Here is a 15,932-nt window from a genome sequence, read left to right on the forward strand (position 1 = left end):
GTGTGCAAGAACTTGAATGGTGCTTAATTTGCCGTGTTTAAGAGAGGGATAGGACAGGACATGACCGGACATTGATCAGATTTTAAGGCATCAGCTTTCCGTCATAACACAACTTACACGCTAACCCCTGCGCCATGAATTATGACTTATCCCCACAAGTCTCCACCACAAGACCAAAAAACCCTTCTTTCTCTCTCTACACTTTTTGTCAAGCTCCCCAAGGAAAAGCAAAAGATTTCTTTCAATCCCCAATCAAACATAGAAGCAAACATTCATTCAAAAAACAGTACTTCAAAGAAGCTACTTTTGTGATAAACTCTCTCTCTCTCTCTCTCTCTCTCTCTCTCAAAAATTCATGAAAAACCATAAACTTAAAACATCACTACAAGAAGCTAGTCTTCAAACCCTAGAATCTAATTTATGTACATATTTTATCAAAAGTAAATTCAATGCTAGCTTAATATTAGTTACTAAAAGTGAAAATAGTCTCACATGAGATCTAGCAAGAATATAATATCTAGATCATCCAACCTTCTCATATGAACTATTCCCACACCATAATAAACTCCAAATTTAGAACTCAAAGACTGGTTTGCGCACAAAATATCTGTAAGAAGCTACTTTCTTCTTTTTTGAGGCTGTGTTGTCAATTGAGAGTACCATTTTCCCTTCTTCTTTAGATGTGAACGAGCTTTGAATCGGTTCTTCTGACCCAGCAATTCGCTTTGGCTTTTGAATAGCAATTGTGTAACTTCCTTCAGCAATTGGGATGAATTCCACACTGTAATCCAAGTCCCAACCACCCACCACCACTTCCCAAGTTATAGTTGAACCAGCCTAATATACAACAAGTTCAACAGAGTCAAATCAGTGAGTTAAATACCGATTCAGTAAGGCTTAATATTATACTACTACTTACTTCAATTCCCTCAATCTCCAAGTTTACTTTTTCTCCTCCCTTGATAGTGAACTCGGATGCAGATCTAGGTGAACCATTGTTAAAATCTCCGGGTCGACTCAGTCCCCCATACTGAATCGGTATATTTTCAGGCTTTATAAACCTAAACAAATACATAGTGAAAAGAATTAATCAAAACAACTGAAAATGAAGAATCAGATAAAAACCCATGAATCTAGAGAGAGAAAGAGAGAGATGGGGTTACTTGTAAAGGGTCTCTGCAACATTTCCTTCTCTAGAGATGACAAATTTGCTCTTGGTACGTTGAGTAAGAAAAGGGCTAAACATAGAATACAACATACTAAAGTACCATGGAACATTGATGAAAATCTGAAAGAAATACAAAAAACCCTAAAAAGTTATGAAATTAGTTCATAAAACAACAAATTAATAACCCAAACAGATAAATTTATGTACCTTACGAGCTACCATTTCAGGATAATTATCTTGAAATAGAGAGAGAATATGATTAGAAGCAACTCTTAGTTCTCTTTTTGGCATATCTTTAAGATCAGTAACTTGTATAATGGAGTTGATTCCACCAGGTTTGAAATGTAAAAGATTAATCCCTCTTTCTAAAACTTGAACTCTCCATCTTAGAAATCTCTGCAACTTTTCTTCATCCCCAAAAATCCTTTCATACATTTCTTTGTCTTTGAAAACCCCATAAGCATTATAACAAACAGGATGTCCTTTTCTATCATACCCATGCATGTAAGCTACTAAACCTTCAAGTTCCTTAAACCCTAGTTCTTCTTCAACTACACTATCTGCACCAAAATCTTTCCTCCAACCCAAACATTTTTCCAACATTGTTAATGCATCTCCAACTCTAAAATCTCTAGCTCTAAGAAATTTCAACAAAATCACATCTGATCTTTCATCTCCACCCAAAAGAGGAACACCCCACATAGAAATTGATTCAGATTCATTAAAGTTTGATGAAAGTTTCTCTTTTAGTTCATTTAAAGCTTTGGATTCTGAAGATTTCAAGCTTGAAACGAAATAAGTATCTTCTTTGAATGAAGTAGAACGGAACGAAGCTGCTTCCATTAAAGAAGTGACGAAGCTTTTCTTGAACGGTTTAGGCGAGGGAGATGAGGATTCAAGTGGTTCTTGATTTGGAGTTTGTGGAATAGAGAAAAGAGGTGATGAAGAAGATTCCATTTCTGGATTTTCTAGAGAGAGAGAGAGAGAGAAACAAAGAGATAAAGGGTATGGAATTTGTTAACGGAAATATAACAAGTGAGATGGGAGGATTAAGGTATAAAGAGAAGATCTGTTTGGTTCGATTTTCTTTTCTGAACAACAGAAGCAGAAGTGAATACTTTGTATGTTTTATTTTCTTTTTTTACTTTTGGGGTTTTAGAGAGAGAGAGAGAGGGGATGGGCGGATGACAGAGAGGAACAGAGGTCATGGAATTTGAGCAGAGAGAGAAAGACTTGATTATTCAGGAATTTTTATTTGGTGAGAATTGGCCTGTCAAAGATTAATCCAACAGCTTTTAGCTAGCACGCCTGTTAATGCATTCATATTAGATCTGGACTCTTGGATCATCAGAACATCTGCTGATGGAACAATACTGTCCGTCAGATTCGTATGAGGTTCGGGTTTCAGTTTTACAGGAATCCAATGAATCTTCCACTTTTAGTTGCGGCTATATCGTAGTGGTTATCTCTATCGCGGGTATTAAAGTGTACACGTTGCGGGAACGTAGCCGAATTTACAATTATTTAAAATGAGATAACAGTGAGGCAGGTTATACAGTTGGCCCCACTTTAGACCCCTGTTTTCCTGGTGTGGACCCAAATGTCTTCTCTTCTACAACGTTCGAAATCTTCTACCTTACGAAAAAATCGAATATGGGAGGAAGGCTAATACCATCTCCAAATGTGAAACCTCTCTACTGACATAATCTTTATATTTTGAGTTAATTCCTATATGGCCCCCTACTTTGTGACCAGCTTCCTTTATGGTCCCTTTTTTTTCGTAAATTCAAATATGGCCCCCTATTTTTAGACAAATGTCATCACTACCCCTATGATTAATGTATTTTCAAAATAAAATGAAAAACAAATAATACTATTTAATTAATTATATAATTATAAATTACCATAATTAAAATTTTATTAATAAAAATAAAATACTTAACAAAATACAAATTAGATAATAAATAAGATCATATAGTTTTATAGAGTTTAATCATTTTTCTAAGACGAAGCAGCACCCTGTCTTGCCCATAAATGCTCAACCAAAGTATTTCTCAACGCGTAATGACCCTCTAATGCATTTGACGAATATGAACCAAACACTCTTACACCGGAATATCCTGGAGTTTCAATTCTCAGTAAATTTTGAGAAAAATAATAATGAATCTCCGGTAGGAACGCAACCAGATCACTCTAGTCGGACCGTCGGGAGAAAGAAAGAGAAGATGATAAAGAGTATGGAAGACTCGAAAAAGGTTTACCTAGATAAAGTGTCTCAGGAAGGAACATAAATTCGTCACATATTAGAGCTAGTACAAACGGGGAGTGTGCAAAAACATGCAACCATTGTCGAACAAACTGAGAAACGACATCGACTTATGATGTTTCAAGCTGAGAACGAACGTAAGGTCGAACGTAATAAAGTAGATTATAATCGTGCACAACTAGAGAACAACGTTATGGAGAAAGACCTAAGTTCTATAACGCCCAGAAGAACGTGAGTTTTTCGAAAACAAAAACAAGTAATTATGAGAGAAAATACTGGAGCAGGAGGATCTTCATCAAATCTTACTCAATTTAGAATTGGGTATGGAGGTGGTGGATATGGAAGAGAGTAAAGAGGTGGTCGATACGGAAGTGGTGAGTATGAAGGTGGTGGACATCAAATTGGTAGATATGGAAGTAGTGGATACGGAGGTGGGTATGGAGGTGTAGATGGAGGTGGGTATGGAGGTGGGTGTGGAGGTGTAGACGGAGGTGGGTATGGAGGTGTAGACGGAGGTGGGTATGGAGGTGTAGACGGAGGTGGGTATGGAGGTGTAGACGGAGGTGAATCCAGAAGTCAAGGCGGAGCTGAATCTAGAAGTGGAGGCGGAGGTGAAGACTTAGCAGAGTACTAAATAATTTTACGAGAGTAGTTACATAACAATATTAGTTTATATTTTCGTATTGTCTAGTAATGTACGCATTGTAATATCTCTCATATTATATATTTTTTAATATAATGTTTTTATATATAATCTATATTAATCATATTTAATTTATCAAGTTTTAGAAGTTATAACTAATAATAATAATAAGTTATAGATTTAAAACTAATAAAATAACAAAGATGCCAATATAGAGACTTGAATAGTGTTTTATGTTAGGAGTGAAACTCTATTTAACTACTAAAAATATAGAGATTATGCTAATATAGAGATCCAACGTTTGGAGATGCTTTAACTCATCTCGGGGATGATGGGAACTCACATTTAAATGGTGGGAACTCATCTTGGATTCTTGGGGGTCTTGTAATTTAAATTATGGTCCTTCATATGATATTTTCTTTTTTGTTGAAGAGAAGAAACATCAAAGTCTAAGCGAGCTCGAACACGAAATAAAGTTCGGGAGGGAGTGCAATGTGCACCTCTGATGGTGTTTCCTACCTCACTTTGCCAGAGAGTCAGCCTGTTTATTATTCTGTCTTGTAATGTAGGAGAAGATGATTCTGGTAAACTGCTCTTTGAGATTAAGGATTGCTTCCGTGTGTTTGCCTGATTGCTATTGTATAAATTTGCTCGGGTCGTGGAGATCCATGATCACATTGATATTATCGCTTTCAATATGGAGGTGTTGTATATGTAAGTCGATCGCCTAATAAATAACACATCGAATCACTAAGCATTCACATTCTTCTGGATTCTGTCATTTGCCTGTATATGATAAAGATGCTACGAAGTTCGCTTGATCATCATACTTTATACAACCAATGCCTGCTAGTTCTGTCAGACTTGTAAAAGAAAAATGTACATTGATTTTGAGATATGGTGCTGATGGAGGGGGGGGGGGGGGGGGTCCATTGCAGCTGATTTTTCTTGTCTACTTTGGAGGTTGATTTCAGTTGCGTAGTTGGCGTTGCTTTGATTCTGATGATAACTTGCATTGGGGTTTGTTTCTACAAAGTGAAGCATTTCTCACATCTCACCTTCCATATAGACCACAAATTTTTAGCATATAAATTAACCAAGTCATCATCTATATCCTTCCATTGGAGAATCCAATCTTTGACATTGATAATGTTACCTGTCAGAATCTGAAAGTGAAACCAAATAGGTCTAGCATAACAACAATGTAGTGTTGCATGATCAATAGTTTCGTTATGGTCGCAGTAGGGACAAATATAAGAGATTCCAATAAATTTATCATTTTTCTAACTGGTAGACTGTTCGTACAACATTTCTATAGGAAGAGTTTGATTCTAGGTGTTGTGTTTATATTCCAGGTAAAACCCCAGTTTATCATACCGTTTTGATTTGAATACCTAGTAGTCCTCAAGTTATGGTACATAGAACTAATCGTATAGTTACCTGATTTCGTCATAGGCCACCTGACCGTATCTTCTTTATTTTCCTGCAAGTGAATACTTAGGATATCATTACTGATATCATTAGTAAAACATTAGTTAATTAAATTCATATTTCACTCGTTATTATGAATGAGTTGGGCCACACCCGAGTCAGGTTAATATTCCTAGGGTTAGGAATTAGAGGGGGATGATCTTGGATCCAGTAATCATGCCATATGTCAATATGAGTGCCCTTATTAACATCCTAGAAGATTAAGCCGGTAACTTGGTCAAAATGTTTAAGAATGGATTTCTAGAGTCAGGAGTGATTAGGTTTAGAAGAAGAAGGTTTGAAATCTTTCGAAAAGTACTTGGCTTTGACAAATTCCGCCCAGAGTGCTTGAGGATTTTTTAGTATGCGCAGAGTAGTTTGCTGAGAAAAGCTTGCTTGTCGAGATGAGGAATGCAAAATCCCAGCCCTCCCAATTTGCGGGGGAGGCAAATTGAGGACCAGTTAATGGTGTGGATGGTTTTGGATTTTCCCACCAGAAGGAACTTTGAAGGGTCTCAATGCGATTACTTGTGCGTTTAGGAAGGGCGAAGCATTGCATTTGGTATCGGAAACGACAGTTGCTATTGTGGAGAAAATAATAGATCGACTAGCTTGGGATAGAAGGTTAGTTTGCCACTTGGACAACTTGTTTTGGATTTGGACGAGAAGAGAAGAGAAAGCTTGTTTCTTGTGGCACCGATAAAGAGATTTGTGCCAAGATATTTGTCTAGAGGAGATGATTGACGAACTTTGAGATTACGGATAATCATTCTTTTGAATTTAGGGTGGGAGTTTTTGGAGAAAAAGATGGTGGATTTCACATAGTTGATCATTTGGCCAGAAGCAGCACTAAAGTTCTTGAAGATCTGTTTAAGGTTGTAAATATTTTCTAGCTTGTTCTGGCAAAAAATAATGCAGTCATCAACAAAGAGAAGGTGCTTGATGATAAGATTGGAGTTAGGAATAGGGAAACCAATGAAATGGTTAGGTTCTCATTGTTTTTTAAGAGTCTACTAAGACCTTCCATGGCTATAGTCAACAACAAAGGAGATAGAGGGCCTCCTTGTCTTATTCCTCTGCTAACGGCAAAAGTCCGGCCAGAACGACCGTTAATAAGAACAACCATCGAAGTAGAAGTCAGGCAAGAGTGGATGGGTTGAATCCAGTGTTTAGAGAAACCAATCTTAGCCATAATGCTCTCCAGGAAATCCGATGCGATCAATTGCTTTGGACATGTCGAGTTTCAGACCGAAATAGCTTTTTGATCCACGCAGTTTTTTGAAAGAATTGACCAGTTCCTGACTGATGATGATGTTATCCATAATCTGTCTACCCGGGATATAAGCAACTTGAAAGGAGAGATAAGGTCACGCAGAAGCCTTTTCAGACGATTTGCTAGAATTTTGGTGATAATCTTGTAAGTAGTATTGAGAAGACTGATGGGTCTGAAATCGGTCGTGGTTTAAGTGGATTTGGATTTCGGGATAAGGCAGATGTTGGTATGGTTAGAGAGTGGAGGGAGATGAGTAACCTGGAAGAACTTGGCAACCATGTCGAATATATCTTTCTGGACTGTGTCCCAGTTGGATTGGTAGAAGAAAGGAAGGTAGGCGTCTAGACCCGGAGCTGCCCCTGGTTTCAGGGAAAAGATCGCATCTTTTATTTCCTCCTCAGAAGGGTTCATCATGAGGGATAAGTTCTGGGCACTGCTGATCTTGTTATGTGACATGTTTAAAAGATCTTCTGAGATGTTAGAATCCTCAGAAGTAGAGATCTTGATGAGATGAGAGGAGAAGATATTTGCGATCTCAGCCGCATCATTGGACCAAGTATTATCTTCTCTTTTGATGGAGTTGATTTGGTTTTTCCTGCTCCTATTGATCGTTTTGGAGTGAAAGTACTTGGTATTGCAATCACCTAAGTTGATGGTAGCATTACGAGATTTCTCTTTCTAGAGACTCTCTTGCTGATGGAAGAGATCCTCCAGCTGGGAGTAGAGCTACTGGTAGGTATTATGATCATTAACACTTTGGATAGTGTTGGTAAGCCGTCTGATTTTAGTATGGAGGTGCCTGAAAACAAACTTGTTCCATTTGGAAAGTTGAATAGCTAACAAGTTGAGTTTGGATTGAATCTGGGTCGAGGTGTTGATCCAGTTGTTATTGATGAAACCGGCGCACTCAGGGTGGGACATCCAAGTGCGGATGAACTTGAAAGGTCTGTGACCTAGGTTGGAGTTGGTTTTAGTGGTACGGAGAATGGGATTGTGGTCAGAGCAAATACTTGGCATTTGAGTAAGAAGAGAAGCAGGGAAGACCAAGAGCCATTGATGGTTAGTCAAGGCTCGGTCTAGTGTCTCTTGATTAGGTTGCCACTAAACTGAAGGATATATTCATTCAGTCTGAAGGAAGATGTCCTTCTGAATGAGTGTCCTTCGACCAGGATGGCAATGCGTACAATTTGGCGAATAGGATAACGATGACCTTATCCAGAAGATCATCTAGTCCAGTCCAATTAGGGATTGTAATACTTAGCAGAAGTCGCTTAAGATCGTCTGATCAATTCCGTAATCCGCAACTAACATAGACCGGATCCTAGAACGGGTTATACATAAAAGGGGTAGCTTGATTGGAGAGAATAAGACTAGTGGAAGTTTGCCTATAGATGGATATGTTCCAGTCTGATAGTGCCAAATAGAAAGAAAGAACCGGGGCTCGAAAAGGAAGCCCGGAAAGGCTTAAAAAGAAACCATGAGGTGGGTAGATCAAGCCCACTTAAGGGCTGACCTTACCGGCCATACTAAGGGAGTGAGCTGGCCAGGCTAAGACCAATTATGGGCTACTCTGGCTGGCCACATCAAGGGAACCCTAGATGGGAAATCCCTTCCTATCTGGGATTCCCAATCAGATGGGATTCTAATAAGTTATCTTTTCTGGGCCCGACTGAAACCTAATTGGAATGAGGTTCCTAATTACGGTTTATCTATATAAGGGTCATTAGACAAACAAAAAAGGTGTGAAATTTTCTCAAGATAAAATCATCTCTCTCAGACATATAAGAGAGAGAGGGTTTTGGAGAAAAAGCTCCCCGTTCTTTCTTACTAGTCCAGAAGGAGTTCTTCGTCTCAACCTTCATCAAGGTCCTAGCCGACTTAAAGGGAGGGAGTTCAAGTCAACCTTCTCGATGTCTCAAGTAGAGAGCTACTACTTTGAGGCTCTTGATCATCCGACAAGGCGACAGAATCGAATTCGAGGAAAGCGAATAAGGTATTCTTCTTTCCGTTATTAACTCGTTACTAGTTCATGCATGCGATTCTGAAAACCTATTGTTAAACATATAGATGTTTGAGATTCCGCTAACAACATTAGGTAGTACGAAACCCTACATAAACTGCATATTAGACCAGGTGAAAGGTGGCCAAGTATAACCGATATCATGAAGGCCCAACTCATTAATAGCATTTTTAATTTTCATCGAATGGGTCGGGTGGGTCTACTTACCTCCCTCCTTATCTGAAGGGTGTAGGATACTGTTAAGATCTCCTATAACCACCCATGGACTGTTCTGGTCAGGGGCATGGTTTTTGAGTTCATCCCAAGGTCTCATCTTATTAGTTTTATATGGGCAACCGTAGAAGCCAGTGATCATGAATTGGTGGTAGTTTTGAGGTTGGGTGTTTTTCTCATGGATAATGTTTATACCTGCATACAAAATGTCAAGGGAACAACCTTGAGTCCAGAACATGGCCAGCCGACCAACCTGTTAGTAGGCTCAAAACTGAATTGATTGTAATTGTTGTGGAGGTTGAGCAATTTTCTGAGGTTGAAATTTTTTTTGAGGTTGGTATTCATACATTTGGTCTCTGAAAGGAAGATGATGTCTGGTTTATGCTCATTAATAAGAGTCCACAGATGTTTACGGTTAATGAAATTGCCACACCCTCTGACATTCCATGCAAGGATGAAGATGTCATTAGGTGTGGCATTCATCAAAGACATCAAGGGTTAACATACCGAAACCAGAGAGAAACAGGAGAAAACACTTAAAATAGCATAAACAAAAAATAACGAAATTGAGATATCAAAAACAACAACTAAACCCAGTTCTATGCAACTAAAGTCCCAAAAGAGAGGCAGGTACAGTATGCAATAGGATACAAAAAAAGGGGTCTGGTAGCTTTAGGGTCTTACAGCAGAAAAGCCCAGACTAACTCACTACTCGAGTTTCAAAATCAGCTAAGACTTACTCTGAAAATCAAGCTCACCTATGGCTACTGTACCTACCAACAGAGATTCAACCACTACACACAATACTCACAAAAAGGGAAGAAAACAGAAATAAAAACAAAAAGATAATATAAAACAAAAAGAAAATAAACAAACAAACACTAGCTTAGTCTGGAGGTGCAACAACTCCTTATTCATCCCCCTTGGTAAGATATTTAGACTTTGAGTGAGGGACAATGAGTCCTCAAGGAATCTCATTGCTTCATTGTTGTCGATTAGCATTGACTGGGATGGTGGTTGATCTACCAAATGCTCAAATGAGCTGGTTGAGTGTTGTCTGGAACTCTCTCTACCTCTCTTTCTTGTGTGAGTGAAAATGAGGTGAGCGGGGGTGGAGCGATTGACAAGAGAAGGAGGTGGAGCTATGAGTTAAGGAACTTCTAGTTCTAGTTGTGGGAAGATGATTAGGGTAGTGTCCATGGGTTCAATGGTGTTATTCAGTTCATCATCTAAGGAGTTGGCAAAATAGGGCAGTGGTTAAGTGGATGGTCGACAATTCGACATATTTGACAGATGGCCCAAGGAAATTTTTAGGAACTAATTTTGATTTCTTTTTCCCCATCTGAGAAGATAGGGTTAATAACAGCCAACAGGGGAGGACGAACATCATAGAGAAAATGAACACGAATGACTTGATTGTTGACTAATCCAAAGTTTCTCAGTTTGATTTGGATAATCTTGCTCATCCAGTCGAAAATAGTATCAAAATCTTCTTTGTTTTGAAGAGCTTGGGGTACTTTATAGAGAGTACACCACATGGGTTCGAAAAACAAATCACCAACACCTTCAGAGATAGAAAATTCCACCTTCTTCATTACTAGCATCATACCACGCAAGATCTATGGTCTACCAAAGTTGAGGGCAATGAGGATAAGAAGACTTTTGGGTTTTATGACAGAGGTGTTAATTGGGCATTGCTAGGGTAGTAATCACAGTCTCTGAAGAATCGTGACTATTGGTAAAGTAATCTCTTGATGAAGGAGAGTCCTACATCATAAGGACAACACCACCTGACAAGAAAACCAGAGTTAATCGGTTGAAAGTCTTGATTCGAAGAGGGTTTGGTGAATTTAAGTGTAAGTCTGCCATGGGTTGTTAGAGTGAAACGAGAGGCCATAAGATCAAATACGGAAGAAAGGTTAAGCTTGAGGTAAGATTGGGTGAAGAAGTGAGGGTTTATATAGGGAAGTAACCAGAGAGTGAAAAGGACGAGAGGGAAGATCCAGTAAGTCATGATTGCTTGACATGCAGGGGGTTGGGAAGAGCTGTTCAACAGAGACGTCTACTCACTAACTTCGGTGGTGACCGATGACATTCTAGAGAGAGAAGTAGAAAGCCAAGAAACAAAACAATATTAGCATGACAAAACTATATTTATAGAAAAGTATTAATGCATGCAATTATTACATTATACCACTAATTATATTTAAAGTAGGAAGATTTGCTGTTTGGACCCCTTTCGTATAATTGACTTACTGTTTGGACTCCCTATTTCTAGTGTTACACTTTGGACTCCCTTTTGACGGAATCACCAGGGAATATTCTGTCTCTAAAGTTATACTTCAAGTAATTCCCAATTTACCCTTATATAAACAATATTGCACTTTGGACCTTTATTCTTTGACTCATTTTCTTCTATATATAAATTAGTTCAAAATCAATCCCAATAACATTCATGATGGTAGAAGAGTAGTGGCAGAGACTACGACGACGGTTGGTGATCAGATTTAAGAAGAAATTACGCTCGGTTAGGGTTTACTAAACTTAAAAAATTAGAATGAGAAGACAATTTAGAAGAAGCCGGGATGAGAAATAATTTTTCCACCGGTTGTTATGACTGCTGATGTCAAAAATTGGCCTTCCATTAGATCAACATGAAAAAGGGAGTTGATGTATGACAACCTCTGTTATGTATGAGTCCTCTGTTATGTTGGGGGTTGATTAGCCTGGCGTTCCTACTTCCAGCTCTGGTCTCTTTATTCCATCTCCTGGCTCCTGCTCCTGTTCGTCTGTTCTCGAGGGGGGAAAACCTGCAAAGGGTTCGAAAAACGCTCCGACGCTCAAGCCAGTCAGGGTGCTCTTTGCAGTAAAAGAATGAATATTGATTGATCCTTTTAGGGGCGAGTTATGAGAACTCTGAGTTTCTTGTGATCTTTTTGGGGTAAAGAGATCGTGTCCTGTGAAAGACGATGTGGGGGGCCTTTTAGAGGCGATGTTAGGCCTACTGTGATTAGTGGCGGTGGTGAGGCGGTTGTCGTCAAACCGAAGGGATAGTTTCCTCTCTTGAGTATCTAGGATTTCTCTCAGAGTCTATCCCGGATCTTTGATAAGTGGAAGTTCCTAAGTTCAAGGATTCTCCGTAGATTTCTTGCTGGTGTTATAGACTCTAAAGGAGAAGTTTCCTCCTTCAGATACGTGGGGTCCAAACTGGCTTAAACACTTCGAGATTTGTGGTCGACTGAGATCTTTCAAGAAGTTTCTGGATTAAGTCGGTAGGTCGTTTGGCACTGCTGCCTCCCCAGTTCTGGGCGTAAGGCACTGGCCAAACCTGTGTGGACCCTGATGATGCATAAAATTTCCAGACGTTGACTAACGTCTGAAGAGTCAAAGATCAGACCAGAAGTCTCTTGGAACAATTTGGCTTAAGGCAGTAGGACAGCTAAAACCCCTGATGGTCCACCACACATTCCCACAACCGGGAGGTCGGCCAGAAGAAACCAACTCTGTATAAAAAGCCCTCGGCATGGATAGATCAGCCCTGTGATCTCTAAAGGAATAAGGGGGGTCTCCACAGGTTCGACCAATATCTTACGCCCAGAATTGGGAAGATATCAGCGCTACGCAACCTAATGACTTAATCCCGGACTCTCCAGAAAGAACTCAATCGGTTACATATCTTGAAGTGTTTAAGCCCGGTTGGACTCCACGTATCTAAAGTAGGAAATTTCTCCTTTAAAATCTATCACTCCGGCAAGATATCAACAAAGTATCCTTGAACTTAGGAACTTCCCTGATCCAGCGGTGGAACCACCACCTCCAGAAAGACAAGTACACGAAACAGAGGCAACGACAGATGAAAAAATCCAAGAAGAAGAGGAAAGAACAGCAGATTTAACCATACCTGTACAAATCGGAGAAAAGGCCAGTGAAGTGACTTATGTCGGGAGTACGTTAAATGACCACGGAAAGGCAGAACTAACCAGTTTATTGAAAAAACACCGCCATGTCTTTGCGTTTGGGATAGATGAGGCGCCCGAGATAGACCCGAGGATCATCACTCATAAATTAAATATCAGAGAAGGAAGCAAGCCGGTGAAGCAAAAGAAAAGGAACTTTTCAGCAGACAAGCAGGCTGAGATAGCCGAGCAAGTCGAGAAAATCCTGGCATCGGGAGTAATAAGGGAAGCCCGATATCCAGAGTGGCTGGCCAACGTGTCCTGGTTAAAAAGAAGAATGGAATGTGGAGAATGTGCATAGATTTCACCGACCTAAACAAGGCTTGCCCAAAAGATAGTTTCCCGCTGTCGTCCATAGATCAGCTAGTAGACTCCACAGCTGGCCACGAACTACTAAGCTTCATGGATGCCTTCGCTGGATACCACCAGATCGCCATGCACTGGGTTGACCAAGAGAATACTGCATTCCTGACAGATCGAGGGCTATACTGTTATCAACAAATGCCTTCCAGTCTCAAGAATGCCGGAGCAACATATCAACGTCTGGTTAACGGGATCTTCGGGGATCAGCTCGGGAAAACAGTGGAATGTTACGTGGATGACATGATCGTGAAAAGCAAAGCTCGCCGAGACCTGATCACCAACCTTAAGATCGCATTCGATAAACTCCAAGCCTACAATATGAAACTGAACCCTGAAAAGTGCGCGTTTGGCGTAACATCGGGAAAGTTCCTGAGGTTCATGGTTAGCCACAGAGGGATAGAAGCCAACCCTGCAAAGATCACAGCCTTACGAGATATGCCGAGCCCGCAGAGCCGGAAAGACGTTCGACGACTAACTGGGAGGTTAACATCACTTTCTAGATTCTTCAGCAAGATGGGGGACAATGCCCTATCTTTCTTCAAAACTCTCCGAAAAATACCCGACTTCACCTGGACCGACGAAGCGGAGAAGGCGTTTCGGGAGTTGAAAGCACATCTCATGAAATTGGCACTGCTGGTCAGCCCGAGCTCCAGGGACGAGCTCATTGTTAATCTTGCAACTTCTGGAGAGCTCGTCTCAGCAGCGGTGATCAAAACAACAAAAGGAGTCATGCACCCCATATATTTTGTGAGCAAAGTATTAGGTGGGGCAGAACTAAATTATCCGACTATAGAGAAATTGACTTACGCGCTCATTCTGACTGCTAGGAAGCTACACCCATACTTCCAAGCTCACACAATAGTGGTTCAAACAGATCAACCGCTCAGGAATGTACTCCAAAAAATGGATCTCTCAGGGCGATTGACGAAATGGGCAGTGGAGCTGAGTGAGTTCGACATCAGGTACGAGCCCTAAACTGCCATAAAAGGACAAGCGTTGGCGGACCTCGTAACAAAGTGCTCGATCGCAGCAGCAAGCCTTGGCCCAGAGCAGATTTGGACTCTCTTCGTGGACGGTGATGATGCATAAAATGTCTAGACGTTAACTAACGTCTAAAGAGTCAAAGATCAGACCAGAAGTCTCTTGGAACAACTCGGCTTAAGGCGGCAGGACAGCTAAAACCCCTGATGGTCCACCGCACATCCCCACAACCGGAAGGTCGACCAGAAGAAACCAGCTCTGCACAAAACGCCCTTGACATGGATAGATCAGCCCTAGGATCTCTAAAGGAATAAGGGGGGTCTCCACAGGTTCGGTTCATATCTTACGCCCAGAACTGGGAAGATTTCAGCGCTGCGCAACCTAATGACTTAATCCCTGACTTTCCAGAAAGATCTTAGTCGGTTACACATCTTGAAGTGTTTAAGCCCGGTTGGACTCCACGTATCTAAAGGAGGAAACTTCTCCTTTAGAGCCTATCACTCTAGCAAGATATCAACGAAGTATCCTTGAACTTAGGAACTTTCACTTATCAAAGATCCGCGATAGACTCGAAAAGAAACCCTAGATACGCAAAAGAGGTAACTTCTATTACGGTTTGACGGCCAACGCCTCACCACCGCCATTGAGGACAGTCGGCTTACCTTCGCCTATGACAGGCCCCCCACATCGTCCTTCAAAGGACACGATCTCTGGAGAAAAAACACACCATCTCTCCTAAACATAAGATCTCTTCATACCAGAAGGATCACCTCCAAAAACAGAGTTCTCATAACTCGCCCCCCCAAAAGGATCAATCAATATTCATTCTTTTACTGCAGAGAGCACCCTGACTGTCTTGAGCGTCGGAGCGATTTTCGAACCCTTTACAGGTTTTCCCCCCTCGGGAACAGACGAAGAGGAACAAGGAACAGACGAATAGGAGCAAGGAATCAGGAGTTGGAGCAAGGAGTCAGGAACTGGAGCAAGAAGCAAGGAGCAGAGAAGCAGAGCAAAGGAGCAGAGCATGGTAGAAAAGCAGAGCTGAACAGAGGAATCTCACCTCTCTAAACACAATATTCCATCATAATGGAGGCTGTCATGCATCAACTCCCTTTTTCATGTTGGTTTAACCGGGAGTCAATTTTCGACATCAGCAGACGGAGCATCAAGCGAATCCTTGAAAGGAGCGGGGGCGGTGCTAATCAGTCTTGAAGAGGAAAAGACCTTCCAGACTACCTCGTTCAAATTCGCGGTAACAAACAACGAGGCCAGAGCTGCGAGCGTCCGGGTTTTCAGCGATTCTCAACTGATAGTCAACCACGTTAATGGTGACTATGAGGCGAAAGGAACGGATATGATTAATTATTTAAAGAAGGTAAGAGAGCTGGTCGGTTCCTTATCGAAGTTCACCATCACCAGAATACCCCGGGAGGAGAATACTCTGGCTGACGCGCTGTCAAAGATGATCAGCGAACAAATCGCAATCCCCGGAGTGATCTTTCACACCCTAGAAGAAAGAAGCATCGACAAAGCACAGGAAATTATGGCGATCAGAATAAACCAGGGGGATACCTGGATG

General features: G+C 40.8%; 1 protein-coding gene across 1 annotated transcript; it reads right to left on the reverse strand.

Annotated features, from left to right (window-relative positions):
• Positions 1-254: 254 nt before the first annotated feature.
• On the reverse strand, positions 255-2,461 carry LOC147557798 (patellin-6-like). The gene is made up of 4 exons (XM_086659382.1): positions 1,376-2,461; positions 1,164-1,288; positions 920-1,061; positions 255-837 (listed from the first exon to the last, which is right to left on the reverse strand). The coding sequence occupies exons 1-4, from the start codon at positions 2,123-2,125 to the stop codon at positions 574-576; spliced, it is 1,281 nt and encodes a 426-aa protein (XP_086515508.1). The 5' UTR covers positions 2,126-2,461; the 3' UTR covers positions 255-573.
• Positions 2,462-15,932: the final 13,471 nt, after the last annotated feature.

This window comes from Eschscholzia californica, unplaced genomic scaffold, assembly GCF_041429995.1.
Source record: "Eschscholzia californica isolate CP2 unplaced genomic scaffold, dmEscCali1.0.p SCAF_2, whole genome shotgun sequence".
NCBI classification, from domain to species: domain Eukaryota; kingdom Viridiplantae; phylum Streptophyta; class Magnoliopsida; order Ranunculales; family Papaveraceae; genus Eschscholzia; species Eschscholzia californica.